The 16,326-nt window shown below is 48.7% G+C and overlaps 1 protein-coding gene across 1 annotated transcript; it reads right to left on the reverse strand.

The window, feature by feature from the left end:
- Positions 1-8,134: 8,134 nt before the first annotated feature.
- Positions 8,135-15,900, reverse strand: LOC128063606 (cytochrome P450 2A13). The gene is made up of 9 exons (XM_052656400.1): positions 15,721-15,900; positions 15,040-15,202; positions 13,802-13,951; positions 13,407-13,567; positions 11,906-12,082; positions 10,491-10,632; positions 9,624-9,811; positions 8,829-8,970; positions 8,135-8,316 (listed from the first exon to the last, which is right to left on the reverse strand). The coding sequence occupies exons 1-9, from the start codon at positions 15,898-15,900 to the stop codon at positions 8,135-8,137; spliced, it is 1,485 nt and encodes a 494-aa protein (XP_052512360.1).
- Between the last annotated feature and the right edge of the window lie 426 nt (positions 15,901-16,326).

The following is a 16,326-nucleotide window of genomic DNA, read 5'->3' on the forward strand; positions in this document are numbered from 1 at the left end:
CAATGAATATTCAGGACTGATTTCCTTTTAGGATGGACTGGTTGGATCTCCTTGCAGTCCAAGGGACTCTCAAGAGTCTTCTCCAACACCACAGTTCAAAAGCATCAATTCTTCAGCACTCAGCTTTCTTTATAGTCCAACTCTCACATCCATACATGACCACTGGAAAAAACATAGCTTTGACAAGACAGACATTTGTTGGCAAAGAAATGTCTCTGCTTTTTAATATTCTGTCTAGGTTGGTCATAGCTCTTCTTCCAAGGAGCAAGTGTCTTAATTTCATGGCTGCAGTCACCATCTACAGTGATTTTGGAGCCCAAGAAAATAAAGTCAGCCACTGTTTCCACTGTTTCCCCATCTGTTTGCCATGAAGTGATGTATTTGCCATGAACTTATGTTCAGTAACTCCCTTGAAATTATAGGGAGTATCTTGTTTAAATTTAGTGGGATCTCCAGGTGTAACTGTAAGTTGAGCCCTGTATTGATTATGTCCACAAAGCCTTGCCAATTTGCACCTTTCAGCACATTAATTTAGAACCTGTTGTGTAAAGGCACAAAAACTATTCAGTCTCTTTTATCTTTTGAATGTACAAATTCTCTCTATAAATCTTGGTCTTCCACTTAGATCAAATTGGGATTTTTTTTCTCGTTTATTTATTTATTTATTTAGCTGCTCTGGGTCTTAGTTGCGATGCATGGAATCTTCCATCTTCATTGGGGCTTGTGAGATCTTTAGTTGGGGCATGAGGGATCTTGTTCCCTGATCAGGGATTGAACCCAGGCCCCCTGCATTGGGAGCATGGAGTCTTAGCCACTGGACCACCAGGGAAGTCCCTCCAGTTTTTGTTTTCTCTTCCTGTATCCAGAGCTCTCTTTTTCTCTCTTCCCTGGCACCCCCCTCTCTCTCCCTGCTCATTCCTTTTTTTCCTTTCTTCTTTTTTTCTTTCATCATTGGATATACTTCAGAGGAAGGGGTAGTTACCTCTAATCTGAGCATATTTATACATTTCTTCCTCCATGTGTGCCTGCTAAGTTGCTTCAGTCGTGTCTGACTCTTTGCAACCCCATGGACTGTAGCCCACCAGGCTCCTCTGTCCATGGAATTTTCCAGGCAAGGACACTGGAATGGGTTGCCATTTCCTATTCCAGAGGGTCTTCCCCCTCCCCAGAGATTGAACTTGCATCTCTTGCATCTCCTGCTTTGGCAGGCAGATTTTTTACTACCACCTGGGAAGCCTGTGAAGTAGAATGCTAAAAAAGTGGGGTGCCACTGTAACAAATACCTAAAATGTGGGTGACTTTGGAATTGTATAAAGAGTAGAGGTTGGAAGAATTTTGAGGCACATGATGAAAAGTGTCTCGATTGCCTTAAATAAATTGTTAGTAGAAATATATATGTTAAAGGCACTGTTGGTGAGGACTCAGAAGGAAGGAAACGCGGAATGTGCTTTGAAATTGGAGGAAATATATTGTGGCAGAAAGCTTAGCTGAATTGGGTATTACAGTTGTATGGGAAGCAGAACTTGTAAACAATGAACTTGGATATTTAGCTGAAGATATTTCCAAGCGAAACATTGAAGGTGTGATCTGGTTACTTTTTACTGCTTATGGCAACCCACTTCAGTGTTCTTCCCTGGCGAATCCCACGGACAGAGGAGCCTGGTGGGCTGCAGTCCATGGGGTCTCAGAGTCGGACAAGACTGAACGACTTTCTCTTCTTTTTCTTCTTACTGCTTATAGTAAAATGAGAGTGGGCAGAGATAAATTGAGGAAAGGGATATTAAGCAAAAAGGAGCTGGGTCTTGATTTCAAGGAAATTTAAGAATAGGAATTCATTAACCCATTTGTGTAAATACCAAAAGGCACATTGCTGGGTCATATGATAGACAATGTTTAGCTTTGTAAGAAGCTCCCAAATTGTCTTCCAAAGTGGCTGAACCATTTTGCATTCCCACCAGCAATCTGTGAGAGTACATGTTGTGCCACATTCTTGCCAGCACTTGGTCTTGTCAGTGTTTTGGATTTTAGCTGTTCAGTAGGTGTGTATCCCGGATAGCTCAGTATTTTTAAGATTTGTTAATTCCCTAATGAAATGTGATGTCAAGTGTTGTTTCTTACGCTTATTAGCTATGTGTACATCTTCTTTGGTGTGGGGTCCATTCAGAATTTTCGCCCATTTAAAAACTGGGTTGCGTTTTCCTTTTTCTTTTTTTTTCAATAAATATTTATTTATTTAGCTGTGCTGGATCTTAGTTGCACCATGAAGGATCTTTTTAAATTGCAGCATGTGGAATATAGTTCCCTGACTAGGGATGGAACATGTGCTCTGCATTGGGAGCACAGAATCTTGGCCACCAGACCATTAGGAAAGTCCCTGGGTTGTTTTTAGCTTACTGTCCAATTTTATGTCTTTTTATTTTGGTATATTTTGGATACAAGTCATTTATCAGATATGTGCTTTGCAAGCATTTGCTCCCAGTCTGTAGCTTGTATTTTTCATTCTCTTAACTGTCCTTTGCAGAACAGAAGTTTTTACTTTTATTGTAGTCCATTTATCAATTGGATTGTACATTTGGTGTTGTGTCTCAGAAGTCATTGTCAGACCCAAGGACACCTAGATTTTCTATGTTATCTTCTAAAAGTTTTCTTTTCCATTCTACATTTAGATCCTTGATCAATTTTGAATTGATTTTTGTAGACAGTGTCAGGGCTGTGTCTAGATTCATTTCTTTTATCCATATGGATATTCAGCTGTTCTGGCATCATTTGTTGAAAAGACTATACTTTCTTGGTTGAATTGCATCTGTTCCTTGGTCAACATTCATTTTTGAATGTTGATCCAGTCTTTACCCTGGGAATAAACCTCACTGGCTATATTGCTCTTTTTTTTAAAAAAAAATATGTTGATGGGCTTGATTTGCTAATATTTTGTTGACAATTTTTGTATCTGTATTTATGAGGGATATTGGTCTGTAACTTCCCGTTTCATACTATCATTGTCTCACTTTGGCATCAGGGGAATATTGGCCTCCTTAAACAAGTTGAGAAGTATTTCCTTATTTTCTGTTTCCTGCAAGAGATCATGGAGAAGGATGCTAAGTAACCATCATAGCTGACATTGTCTGAAAAATTACATGTCAAAGCCATGTTTTGATACTTTCCTTTGTGGTACTTCTTTGGAAATCCTGGGAACCATTTTTTTTTTTCTCCATTTCCTGCTGGATCCCACTGGACCATTAAGTGGAGAATGGAATGTCCCTGGTAGAAGAAGAAGGGATTCTTTCTTTCCTGTTGGCTTGTTATTCCTGCCAATATCACCACCACAACAGTCCTTCCCTTCAGCAGAGAGGGCAGGAATGGCATTCTAGGCAGAGGGAACAGTCGACTCAAATGCTTGCAGATGGGACAAGTCCACGCACAGTAACAGAAGTTTGGTGAGCTTGGGGAATAGGATCTGTTTAGTGTCACGGGACGGACGTCATGAAATGAGCCTGGGAGAGGAGGGCAGAACCCAGGCTGGAAAGGATCTTGGAGACTAACTCAGCAAATTTGGAATTTATCTTTTAAGCTTCCTCTCTTCAAACTGCAGTTTGAATCAAACTGATGATTCATAAAAGCAGCTTGAGGGGTTGTCACCAGCATTAAACAAATAAAACAGGAGACAATACAAAATAGCAGCATGCCTCTCATGAATAAGAAAAGCACCGCTTCAGTTATACAGGTATCTCTGTGCACGTGTTTATACAGGTTTGCGTGCGTCCTGGGAACAGCCACACGTGGCACATCACGCATCTGAGTCAGGGGTGATATGACATCTGCATTTTCATCCTTCTACCTCCTTTCTCCAAAACATTTCTTCCAAGCACCATTCCCCTTTCAGAATTCCTCTGGGGGCAGGAGGTCCATCCGAACCATCACTGGCACCTCCAGAGAGGCGCACTGGAACCCAGCTGCCTGCCTTTGTCATGTCCTGTGTTGCTTTATGCAGATTCTTTTTTTGAAAAAAATATTTATTTATTTATTTATTTGGTTCTGTCAATCCTTAGTTGCGGCACTCAGGATCTTTGCTGTGCCACGTGGGTTCTTTCGTGGTATCACACAAATTCTCTGGTTGAGGTGTGCAGGCTTAGTCACTCCTCAGCATGTGAGTTCCCAGACCAGGGATCAAACCCACATTCCTTGCACTGGTCCTACTGGACTGCTAGGGAAGTCCCTGGGCAGATTCTTTAACCTTCCTCTGAGTCCCTCTGCTCCTCTGTAATGTGAGATCATTAGTCTCACCTTGCAGACACTTGTAAGATGTCTGGTTTGAATGAGTGCATGCGTAAGTGGTGTTATGGATTAAACTGTCAAGAAGCTATGCTGAAGTCTGAACTCCCAGCACCTAAGAGTGTGATCTTATTTGGAAAAAGAATCACTGAAGATAGAATCAGTAAAGATAAAGTCATCCTGGAGTATGGCTGGCATCCTTACAAAAAGATGGCCACGTGAAGAGAGACAAACACAGGGAAGATACCATGTCATGACAAAGGCAGAGTTCGCAGTTATACAGCTGCAAGCCAAGCAACGCCAAAGACTGCTGCAAGCCACTGAAAGCTAAGAAGAGGCAAGGAAGGACTCCCCGGTGGTTTCAGAGGGGGCGTGATCCGGCTGACCTTGATTTGGGGTTGAGGTTGCAGAACTGTGAGATGATGTATTTCTGTTGACGTAAGCCCAGCTTGTGATACTCATACAAGGGGCTCAGCACAGAGCTCGGCACATAGCAGGCACTCAACACATGCTACTCGTGGTTGTCATTATGGCAACAACAGGTGTCTAAGGATTCTTGGCTTGGCAGAAGACAATAGCGGAAACCAAGCTACATAGAAACATCACTACTCTCATCCTCTCATCCCTGCAGCCATTGAGTTTTAAAGTTCAGCACTACACCATATTTCAATCTTCAAATAATTCTTGTGAAGGAGTCAGATGAGAAAGAGAGGCCAGAGAGAGGCTCAGGAGGACCCAAGAACTTATTAATAGCGACAAAGCTTGGACCAGAAGCCAGGGCCTCTGTTCACACCTCCACCCCAGCACTATCTCTTTGCTGGGTTGGGTCAGTGGCCCTTCCAGAGCGACTAAGCTGGGAGCCTCTATCTGGACAGGTGAGATGGATGCACTGGTGGCTAGAATGTGACTTGTCCTGGCACCTTTGGTGATGCCTTGATGGATTCCCGCTTTTCCCTTTTCAAGTGGAAGTTTGAGGATTCTGGAGATTAATACTTGTTCTCTCTTCACTCTCGTCTCCCTTCTTGCTAGACAAAGACCTGCTAGCCAGCCACTCTACCTTTCCCTGGAGATATGCCTCATTGTCAGAACCCAGCTAGCTCCAGCCCTTCCTTTTCTCTCTTAACTCTTTCTCAGAAGGAACTTTCAACTTGAAGAACATTTGCCACCAGACGGACTAAGAATGAAGTTCCCAAGGATGTGGGCAGGGGAAACTCATGCTAAAATTCTGAGCTTCAAGAATTCCAAGCATCAGTGATTCAAACGTTCTGAGTCTAAGGTTGTGGGAACCTGAGATCCCACAATTATGACTGTGGACACTGCAGTTCCAAGATTCAACAGTTTAGTTAAGCCACGATTCTGAGATTTCCCCCAGGTGTGGTTTCTGGAAGCCTCTTAAAGTGACACGCATATGGACGGATAAGGTTTGATTCTGACTTTGGACTGTTAGGGACTGCCCTGGTGGCTCAGATGGTAAACAATCTGCCTGCAAGGTACATACCTGGGTTTGATTCCTGGGTCAGGAAGATCCCCTGGAGAAGGAAATGGCAACCCACTCCAGTATTCTTGCCTGGGATATCCTATGGACAGAGGAGCCTGGCAGGTTACAGTCTATGGGGTCGCACAGAGTTGGACATGACTAACACTTTCACTTTTCACTTCATTGAATTGTTAAATGGCGTGCTTGTAATAATAAAGAATGTGACACTGTGGATTCTTAGCTCCTCCCAATGAGTATGAAGCAGCCAATTCATGGAACCCACATGGTCAAACACAGACAGTGCAAATTGAAAATCCTGAGAATCAGCCTGTTAGGAAACTTGTAGGGTTCAGAGGACCGGATTTCCTCTCACTTGATCTCAAATCACTGGTCCTTCAAGTGTGGCAAGTTTTGTGGAGGCAACACCTGTATAGCATTTAGAGCTGAGGTTAGAACTAACCAGTAGTCTAATACAAAGATCTGAAGCTGATGTGTGTAGTGGGAATTCCTAATAATGTACTTTCACAACCTTGAGAAATTCCACAGAAGTAACACCTGGAAAAACAGCATATATTAAGAACCTATGTTAATGATTATCTTGTGTATTTTTCTTAAGAATAATCACCTTGTTACAAACCCCAAGGCCCGACCCAGAAGGGAGTATGACTGGGATCATGAAAGCATGGACCTTGGAATACCAGGTCGGCTCCAGACATGAACGCTGCCTGTGCACTTGCTGATGGTTCCCGAAACTAGCCCAGGAGGGAACTGCCTGGGGTAAACACAAGGAGATCTGGACTATGTCAGTGTAGTCCTTGACATTCAGGAGTACGTGATTAACACAGCATGTGTCTTGAGAAAGATAAGATCTGAGAAAGTCTTATAGTCTGCAATTAGGAATAAAAGCTGGACTCAGAGTGGACTCTGCACCTCAGGCCCACAGAGACTGCAGGTCCCCTGACCCATTGCACCAGATTTCGTGTTCTGTCTTCATTCTCGTTGCTCACTCCCAGACCATTAGGGCAACAGATGTATTATGAATTTTCAGGCTGTGCAGTGCTGAAGGATGCCACTTCCAAGGGGACATACACAAACTCATCTGAGAGTAAGCAGCAGGTGATTCAGAGACGCACCACAGATCTCAGATCCATCGGAGAGAGCCCCACCTTCAGAAACTCATAGGAAATATGACTTCCTGCATGTACTCTGGAGAACAGGCAATCATATACTTGCCCGTATACATGCACACACGCACACACAGAGACATGGCTGCGCCGTTACCAAACTTCTGACATTTCTCTGAAAGAGGTTCTCTCTCCCATCCCTTTTATTAAGAAGTCTGACTTCTAGGGCTTCCCTGGTAGTCCAGTGGCTAAGAATCTGTCTTGCAATGCAGGAGATACAGGTTCCATGCCTGGTCCAGGAAGATCCCATTTGCTATGGGGCCACTAAACCGGTGCGTCACAACTACTGAAACCCATGCCCCTAGAGCCCGTGCTCCGCTACAAGAGAAGCCACCAAAATGAGAAGTCCAAGTTCTGCAATGAAGAGCAGCCCCTGCTTGCTGCAACTAGAGAAAAGCCTGCGTGCAGCAATGGAGACCTAGCACATCCAGAAAAACACCACCACCAACAGTCTGACTCCCGTCGGACACAGTAGCCTTATCTGGTGGTAGGCACAAAATACGCTGTCATCCAAAGTGTGCCCGAGTTGGGAAGAGCATAGGCAAGTGTGTAGTGAAGCCAGGTGAGCTGCCTGTCAGGACTCTGGAAAAGTCCCCTGGACAGAGCTGTTCAGGTTGTGTAATAATATAATAAGTTGCTGTGTTTTCACTTGAGGAAGGGATGCTATCCAAGGACTGTGGGTTAAGTATGGCCGTCTGTATTCATGTACTTGCTGAGTACTGACTGACTTGTGTTCTGTGGGACCTCAGATACACTTAAACTTTCTGGTCCTCATCTTTGTTATCTGTAAAATGGGCATAGATACTGTTCCCTATCATGGTAGGTTTGTGAGCATTAAGTGAGGTGAGTTTAAGACACTAAGCATAGAACTGACACAGAATACTTGCTCAATAAATAATATCTGCCATTGTTCTATGCAAAGTATACCATAAGGTTCCTTTTCCTCTCATCTCATCTCTAGCAAGCTGAACAAAGAGTCGTTCTGTTTCTTCTCTCTCCCATCCACCTTACCCTTTCCTCCCCACCCTCTACTATGTCTCATCAATAGCCCCGCCCCTTCCATAACCCCGCCCTTATCCCCTCCCCTCCGCTCCCATACCCCTTCTTTCCCCATCCTTAGCCCCGCCCCTCCCTCATAACCCCGCCCAGGCCCTTCCCTCCCCCATTTGCTCCTCCCACCAGCCCCACCGGGCACAGCCCTGACTCAACGGGGCAGGAAGCTCATGGTGTAGTTTGGAGGGATAGTGGCAAAGCCCACGAGTTTGGGGGACACGTTGATGTCCTGGGGCGACTGTGGGGACTTGAAGCGGAAGTTCTGCATGATGGTGGTGAAGAAGAGGAAGAGCTCCATTCTGGCGAGGCCTTCTCCGAAACAGTACCGCTTTCCTGAAGGACCAGAGTGGGAGGTGTGGAGGTGAGGCCTGTTCTCACCGTTGCCTGACCCCCTTTACCGACCCCCAGCTGTGTTCTCAGGGAAGAAGGGCTGGAATATCGAGGCTGGAGAGACTTGCAGAGAAGTTGCTACTCCTCTCTGAGCCTGTTTCCCTAGAACTTTTGGTGGGATGAGCCCAGACTAGCAATTGGAACTTTGGATGCCCCTTGCCCATAAATACACATTCAAATATGGCTACTGCTGTCATCACCTTTCTAAGAATCTGAAGGATTTAAATGACCTTGGACTTAAATTTCTCACTCTGGGCCTTGATTTTCCCCATCTCTGAAAGGGGTACGATCATTCCTTTTCTTTCGCTTTGGCCCAGGCTCTTGGTAGTTATGGGGATTGCTGATTGGCCCCAGGGTATATGGTAAGAAGGACTTCCAAGCTGGAGAAAGAAGCTAGGTTAAGCCTTAGAGATGAAGGAGGTCCCTGTGGGTGTTGACTTGGCAGTGTCTCTTACCGATGGAGAAGGGCACAAAAGCATCACTCTTCTTAAATTGCCCCTTCTCGTCCAGGAAGTGCTGGGGATTGAAATCTCGGGGGTTGGAGAAGAACTTGGGGTCTCTCAGCACAGAACCCAGCATAGGGAACACTTCGGTGCCCTGGTTGAGAGGAGGGAGGGGACTTTGATAAGGTGGAGTAAGGGATGGGTATGATGAAAGCACATTGTGGGCAGAGGGGGAGTTTGGGTGCCCCAGGTGAGGACAAGGGAAGGCATGGGAATTGGGGTCCTCTGAAGGAGGTGCTTTGGGGGACATGAGATTCATGTCCTCGAGACAGCAAGTTTGGCTGACATGGGGCTTGTGTCCCCTGAGAAGGGAAGTTTGAAGAGCACGGGTTCTGTGTCTCCTGGAGCAGATGGTTTCGGGGACACATAGTTCATGCCTCCCATGGCAGGAGGTTGAGGGGTCGGGAGGGTCATGTTTCCTGAGAAAGGAATTTTGGGAGACATGGGGTTCGTGTCCCTCTAGGCAGGATGCTTGGAGGACATGAGATCATGTCTTTGAAGGTCTAGGGGAAATGAGGTTCATTTCTCTTGAGACAGGAATTTGGGGGGCACACAGGGTTCATATTCCTTGAGGCAAGAGGTCTGGGGAGGTCTGGAATTCAGGAGTCTCCAAGGGGGAAGGTGGCAGGGACATGGTAGTGGGCAAAGTCTTTGATTAGGGGAGTGGGTCTCGTGGGTCATGGGCTGGGAAGGTTCTAAGGGGAACGGGGTTTAGGGTCACAGGGAACGGGCTGGGTGGGGCAGCACCTTGGGGAGGAGGAAGTCTCGAAACTTGGTATCCTTGGTGACTCTGCGGGCCAGGCCCATGGGGATCGTGTCTCCGAATCTCTGGATCTCGTGGATCACAGCCTCTGTGTAGGGCATCTTGGCCCGGTCCTCAAACTTGGGCTGACGGTTCTTGCCGATCACGCGGTCAATCTCCTCATGGATTTTGGCTAGGGGAGGGGGGAGAACATATTTAGCTCTTGAGGGGACTCGGGGCAGGAATGAAAATCCAAATATGTACAACATGCATGTGTGATGTGGATGCAGACCATTCAGATCAGACGGCGGCTGTAGACACTGTTGGTGCAGGGTCTTGTTCGCTTTGTTGCTGTTTGGTTGCTTCAGTTGTGTCTGACTGTGACCCCATGGATTGTAGCCTGCTGGGCTCCTCTGTCCACGGGCTTTCCCAGGCAGAAATACTGGAGTGGGTTGCCATTTCCTTCTCCAGGGGATCTTCCTGACCCAGGGATTGAACTTGCATCTCCTGCACTGGCAGGCAGGTTCTTTACCACTGAGCCACCAGGGAAGCCCACCTTGTTCACCTAGTCCTATGGAAATCCTGGGGGAGGTGCAGAGGAAGAGTCCTGGGGAATGTCTGGAGGAGGGGGCGGTGAGCACTTGGTTGGGTCAGCCACAGGAACTGTATACCAATCAGTTCAGATATTTTCAATATTTTAACAGCTGGTGAGACTTGGCTGGTGCTTATCAGCCAAACATCACCTAGTCTCTAGCGAGCAAAGCGTGTCTGAGGGTCCGTGAACCTGAGAGAGATGGGACCATTGCAGCAGGCTCAGAGGAGTTTGGGGGAGGGGTCCGTGGTGCCCGCTTCCCTGCCCTCTCCAGCCTTACCCTCCACATCTGGGTGCTTCATGAGCAGCAGGAAGCCATACCGCATGGTCGTGCTGACCGTCTCAGTGCCCGCAAAGAAGAGGCTCAGGGTTGTTAGCACCAGGTTCTTCGTGTAGAACTCCGTGTTGGGATTCTCCTTCTCCTGCATGGACAGAGGGCTTCAGGTGAAGCCCTATGCTCTGAGGGCCCTTCTGGGGGGTCTTCCCTTTGGACCTGTCTCTTTATTTTATAGGGGCTTCCAATGGCACCCCACTCCAGTACTCTTGCCTGGAAAATCCCATGGATGGAGGAACCTGGTAGGCTGCAGTCCATGGGGTCGCAAAGAGTCGGACACGACTGAGCAACTTCACTTTCACTTTTCACTTTCATGCATTGGAGAAGGAAATGGCAACCCACTCCAGTGTTCTTGTCTGGAGAATCCCAGGGACGGGGGAGCCTGGTGGGCTGCCATCTATGGGGTCGCACAGAGTCAGACACGACTGAAGCAACTTAGCAGCAGTAGCAGCTGGTGGCTCAGACAGAATCTGCCTGCAATGCAGGAGACTCGGGTTTAATCCCTGGATCAGGAAGATCCCCTGGAGAAAGGAATAGTTACCCACTTCAGTATTCCTGCCTGGAGAATCCCGTGCGTGAACTGAAGAGCTTGGTGGGCTACAGTCCATGGGGTCGCAAACCGTCAGACACGACCGAGCGAGTAACAACACTCTATTTTATTACCTTTTCAAATCAAATCCCCCTTTTTTGGGGAGGGCTGTGCCATGTGACTTGCAGGATTTTCTCTGACCAGGGATTAAACCCCAGGCCCTTGGCAGTGAGAGTGCAGAGTCCTAACCACTGGGGCCTGCATGCTAAGTCACTTCAGTGGTGTCTACCTCCTTGTGACTCCATGGGCTGTAGCCCACCAGGCTCCTCTGTCCATGGGATTCTCCAGGCAGGAATACTGGGTTGCTATGCCCTCTTTCAGGAGATCTTCCCGACCCAGGGATCGAACCCATGTCTCTACTGTCTCCTGCATTGGCAGGTGGGTTCTTTGCCACTGGTGCCACCTGGGAACTCCAGTAGTGGAAGAATGATGGTTAATTATCACTGGGATTGTGAAGATTACTAGTTCAGTTAGTTAGTTAAATTATTAGTTAGTTATTTAGTTAGTTAATTAGTTCAGTTGTGAAGATTGTTAGTTCAGTTCAGTTCAGTGGCTCTGTCGTGTCCAACTCTGCGACCGCATGGATGGCCGCATGCCAAGCTTCCCTGTCCATCGCCAACTCCCGGAGCTTACTCAAACTGTCCATAGAGTCGGTGAGTTATTATTAGGTTGGGGGAGGGGTGATTTCGATGGGACTCTGTTCTCCTCCACCCCGAGCCTGATTTCTCTCTGCCTGGCTCTGGACCTCTTCATCCTGGCTGTGAGGGTGTACCTCCTGCATGCGGATGAGGAAGGAGTCGATGAAGTCCCGTGGGGAGTTGGGGTCCAGTGTGCGCTGGTTTTGTTCCACCTTCTTGGCTATGAAGTCCTCCAGTCCCTGCAGCTCCTTAAAGGCCTGCTGCTGTGGCCCTGGCAGATATTTCATCACTGAGTAGAACATCTCGTAGAGCTGACGATGGGGAGGGGAGAAGGGGAGGGAAGGACAGCTGTCAGTGTGTAGGACCTCATGGGAGTAGGCCCTGTCTCAGGGCAAGGCAGGTACTGGGTTACAGGTGTCTGCCCAGATATTTACATATTTTGATAAGGCTGGATGGGAATGTGTTTTCACAATGAGTTACATGTGAGGGCCCCTGTCCAAGGAATAAAGTGAGATGGACTGGGATGCATAGTCAGATATTCAGATGATGTTGGATTGGAGAAACATACCCGGGGTTCATATATCAGATGAGGTTGGGTTGGGAGACACCTGTCCAGGTGTTTAGCTATTTAGACGGGACTTGTATGGGTGGTGGTCACCTGCCTAAGTGTTTAGGCATTGGTGTGGTCTCAGTTGGACACAACTGTCCAGATGTTTAGGGGGTCTGGGTTGGGGTTTCTGTGCAGGTGTTGAGGTACTAAAGTGGGGTTGGGGTGTAGGTGTTAAGGTGGGGAGATACCTGTTCAGATGTTCAGATATTCAAATGGGCCAATGGAGGGCACTTCTGTAGGTGCTGGAAATGAGCTGGATCAGGGGACACTTATTTGGGTGTGTGGGGAACAGTCTACCTAGGTGTTTATGCATTTAGGGGTCTTGGTTGGGGGACCTGTCTACATGTTTAGCTATTTAAGTGAACTGGGGAGGGGGCACTCTCTGGAGATTCCAGTAGGCTGGTTTGGGACATCTGTGTGGATAACCAGTGATTTTGGTGGGCTGAATTTTGAAGCACCAGGTGTCCAGGTAGTCAGGAAATAGGCTGAGGTGACCACTTGCCAGGTGTTAAGAAATTCAGATGGAAAGAAAATATCTTTCTTTTTTTTGCCACGCCAAGCAGCATGAAGGATCTTAGTTTTCCGACCAGGGATCGAACCCATGGCTTCTGCATTGGAAGCGCAGAGTCGGAACCACTGGACCACCAAGAGGCCCCCTCCCCTTTTTAGAGATGGAGTGTCTAAAAAGGGACCACTTGTTAGAGAGTAAGATAAGCTGGGATGAGGACACCTGTCTTGTAAGAAAGCTGGGTTGAGGACATGTATCTTTTCTGCAGGTTTTTTTTTTTTTTTTTTTTTGGTGGAGGGTGCATCTTTTGAGATATCCAGGTGTCCTTGGAGACTGAGTATTGGGCTCTGGTGCAGCTGTTGAGTTGTCCAAGAGTGGTGGTCTGGTTTTGAGGGGACCCTGTCTGGGGGAGGATGGGAGTTTGGGGCAGGTCTCATGTGTGTGTGGGGGGTGGGGTGGGGTGAGGAGTCGGCAGGTTGCCGTAGGAGCAGGGTAGAGCCGGGTCGACTCGGGTTACCTGCCCGGTAGACGTAGCGGTGAACTGGAAGCTTCCCAGCATCATTCGCAGTAGTGACAGGAACTCTTTGTCCTCGTAGTCAAAGCGGTCCCCGAAGACAATGGAGCTGATGACATTGGAGACCGTTCGGCTCAGGAAGAAGGTGGGATCGATGAAGGCGCCTGGGGGCATGAGAGCGGAGGGGGTTGGGGAGAGACAGGGATTTAGCGGAGAGTCAGCTCGGCGGTCTGATGCGGTCTGAGACGTGAAGGAGGGCACGGCAGTGCTGAACTACACTTCCAGCACCGGACCCAAGACCCTTCCCCCAACATGGCCCCCCCTTCCCGGGCCAGAACGCTGTGGCCGCGTCGGGTGTTCCCCTCCTCCTCGCATACCACAGGGCCCCCCCGGCTCACCGCGAGTGCCCCGGAAGGCCTCGATGAGGAAGCCCGCCTCCTCCTGGATGCGCTCTTCGATGCCGCGCTTGCCCACGCCGAAGTCCCGCAGCGTCGTAACTGAGAAGCGCCGGAGCTGCTTGGCGCGCTCCCCGTTGCTGAAAGCCACTCCTGCGAAGGCAGCGCGGGAGTGGGACGAGGGCAGAGCGAGGCAGGGCCCAGAGCAGCCCCGGGCTCCCGGGCTCCCTAGAGAGAGAAGGGGTGGACAGAGAGAGCAAGGGGGGGAAAAGGAGGGTAGAGGGCCAGAGTAAGGTGCAGAGGGGAAGGAGGGGTAGAGGGTGGGCGAGAGCAAGGGGAAAGGGAGGGAAGGGGGGTAAAGAGACAGACAGAGGCTGAGACAAACAACGCAGACTCAGAGAAATGCAGAAAGAAAGACCTCGTGCAAAGAACAGAATCGGAAAGAATGAGGCAAGACAGATATGCCAAGAGACACAGAGACACTCAGGGGAAGAGGAGACAGAGGAGGGAAGGAGGGGAAGTAAGATGCATGGAGATCTGGGAGGTAGACATAACCATGGCAAATTCTAAAGGACTTCCCTGGTGGCTCAGATGGAAAAGAATTTACCTGCAATGCAGGTGACCTGGGTTCGATCCCTGGGTTGGGAAGATCCCTGGAGAAGGAAACGGCAACCCACTCCAGTACTCTTGCCTGGAGAATCCCATGGAGGGAGGAGCCTGGTAGGCTACCGTCCATGGGGTCGCAAAGAGTTGGACACGACCGAGTGACTAACAGACACACGCAAAAAGAGAAAAATAGGGAGAAAGAAACAGAGAGGCCCTGGGGGGAAAGAGAGACTGTTACTAAGAGATGGAGGCATGGAGATTTTGAAGCAGAGATAATGGGAGATTCTAAGACAAAGGAAGAAGAAAGAGAGAGGGAAGGAGAGAGAAACCGGGGGAAGCCCAGAGCTCTAAAGAAAAAAAAGACCAAAAGGCATATGGAGATAGAGGACCAGGGTTCCAAAGCAGAAATCCCAAGAGGCTCTAAGAAATACAGAGAAAGAAGAGACATTGAGTGAAAGGGAACGGGGCAGAGAGAAGCAGGGAGAAACAGAGATGCAGAAACTAAGACAAGATAGAGCAGGGGCAGGCAGCAATGCACAGGAGTGGAGACAGGAATAGCAGAGGCAGTCAGGAGAAAAAAGCTGGGGACCCCGAAGTCTGTCTGACCGTGGCCCCTTCCCCTCAGTCTCCCTCACCATAGCCTTTGAAGAGCCAGTCAAAGGTAGCCTGCTTGCCTCGCCCACTGAATTCTTCAGCCTGGTCCACCAGAGCCTCCTTCACAGCATCATAGCCGCACAGCACCACGATCTGCCGGGTCCCCAGGTGGATCGTGAACACGGGGCCGTAGCGCTCGCTGATCTGATAGAGGTGAGTGGGAGTTAGTTGGTGGGAGTAGCCCCTATTCTGAACGGGCCCTGTACCCAGACCTCACTTATGGGGATGCATTTCCTCACAGCTTCTGACTATCAAGGAGCTGGACATCTCAAGATACGGTTTTTTCCTGGCTAGGACCCCGATTGTTGTTGTTGAGTTGCTCAGTCATGTCTGACTCTTTGTGACCCTATGGACTGTAGCCTGCCAGGCTCCTATGTCCATGGGATTTCCCATGCAAGAATACTGGAGTGGATTGCTATTCCCTTCTCTAGGGCATCTTCCCAGTGCAGGGATCAAACCCAAGTCTACTGAATCGGCAGATGGGTTCTTTACCTTTGGGCCACCAGGGAAGCCCCAGGACCCTGGTACTGGATCTTTAAAATTCCCTTCTTCTTTCCTAAGACTCTTGCCCAACATTGCCCATCCCCTGCCATAAAGCCCCAGATGAACTGGCCCAGGCCGCCCCTCCTCATTCCATTCCACCCATCTCTGCCCCATGACACCTTCATGAGGGAGTTGTACATCTGCTCGGTGTTCAGCTGCAGGTAGTTCCCGATGAAGGGCAGAGGAGTGGGCCCTGGAGGCAATTTCCCTTTGAGGTTCCTTTCCCGCCAGACAGACATCAAGACCATGATAGTCAGACAGGCCAGCAAAGCCACGAGGAGCAGCCCTGAGGCCAGCATGGTGGCAACTGGGAGTGATGGCCAGGTGGTGATGTCTGAGATGGTTGGCTTTTATACTATCTGGGAAAGCAGGACAGACTTTGGTCCTGATTATATAATTGTCTTGTTTCACCTCTCATGTACACGCCCCACTATGCTCCCTGCCTAGCTTGGGACCCAGCCAACCAGGAAGGAGGGCAGGGGCCTCAGGTCAGGTTAACAAGGAGAGGGCCCCATGGTGGAATTTGTGGTCTGTGGGGAGAGACTGCCATAGGGCTGTGGACTTAGGAGCAGACAGTAGATACGTTCCAGAACTGAAGATTCTGGGGAGCTTTGGACTTGGGATCTCAGAGTGAGAAGGTGAAGGTGAAGTTGTTCAGTCGTGTTCGACTCTTTATGACCCTGTGGACTCGCCTACCAGGCTTCTCCGTCCATGGGATTCTCCAG

Source organism: Budorcas taxicolor, chromosome 18, assembly GCF_023091745.1.
Source record: "Budorcas taxicolor isolate Tak-1 chromosome 18, Takin1.1, whole genome shotgun sequence".
Lineage (NCBI taxonomy): Eukaryota > Metazoa > Chordata > Mammalia > Artiodactyla > Bovidae > Budorcas > Budorcas taxicolor.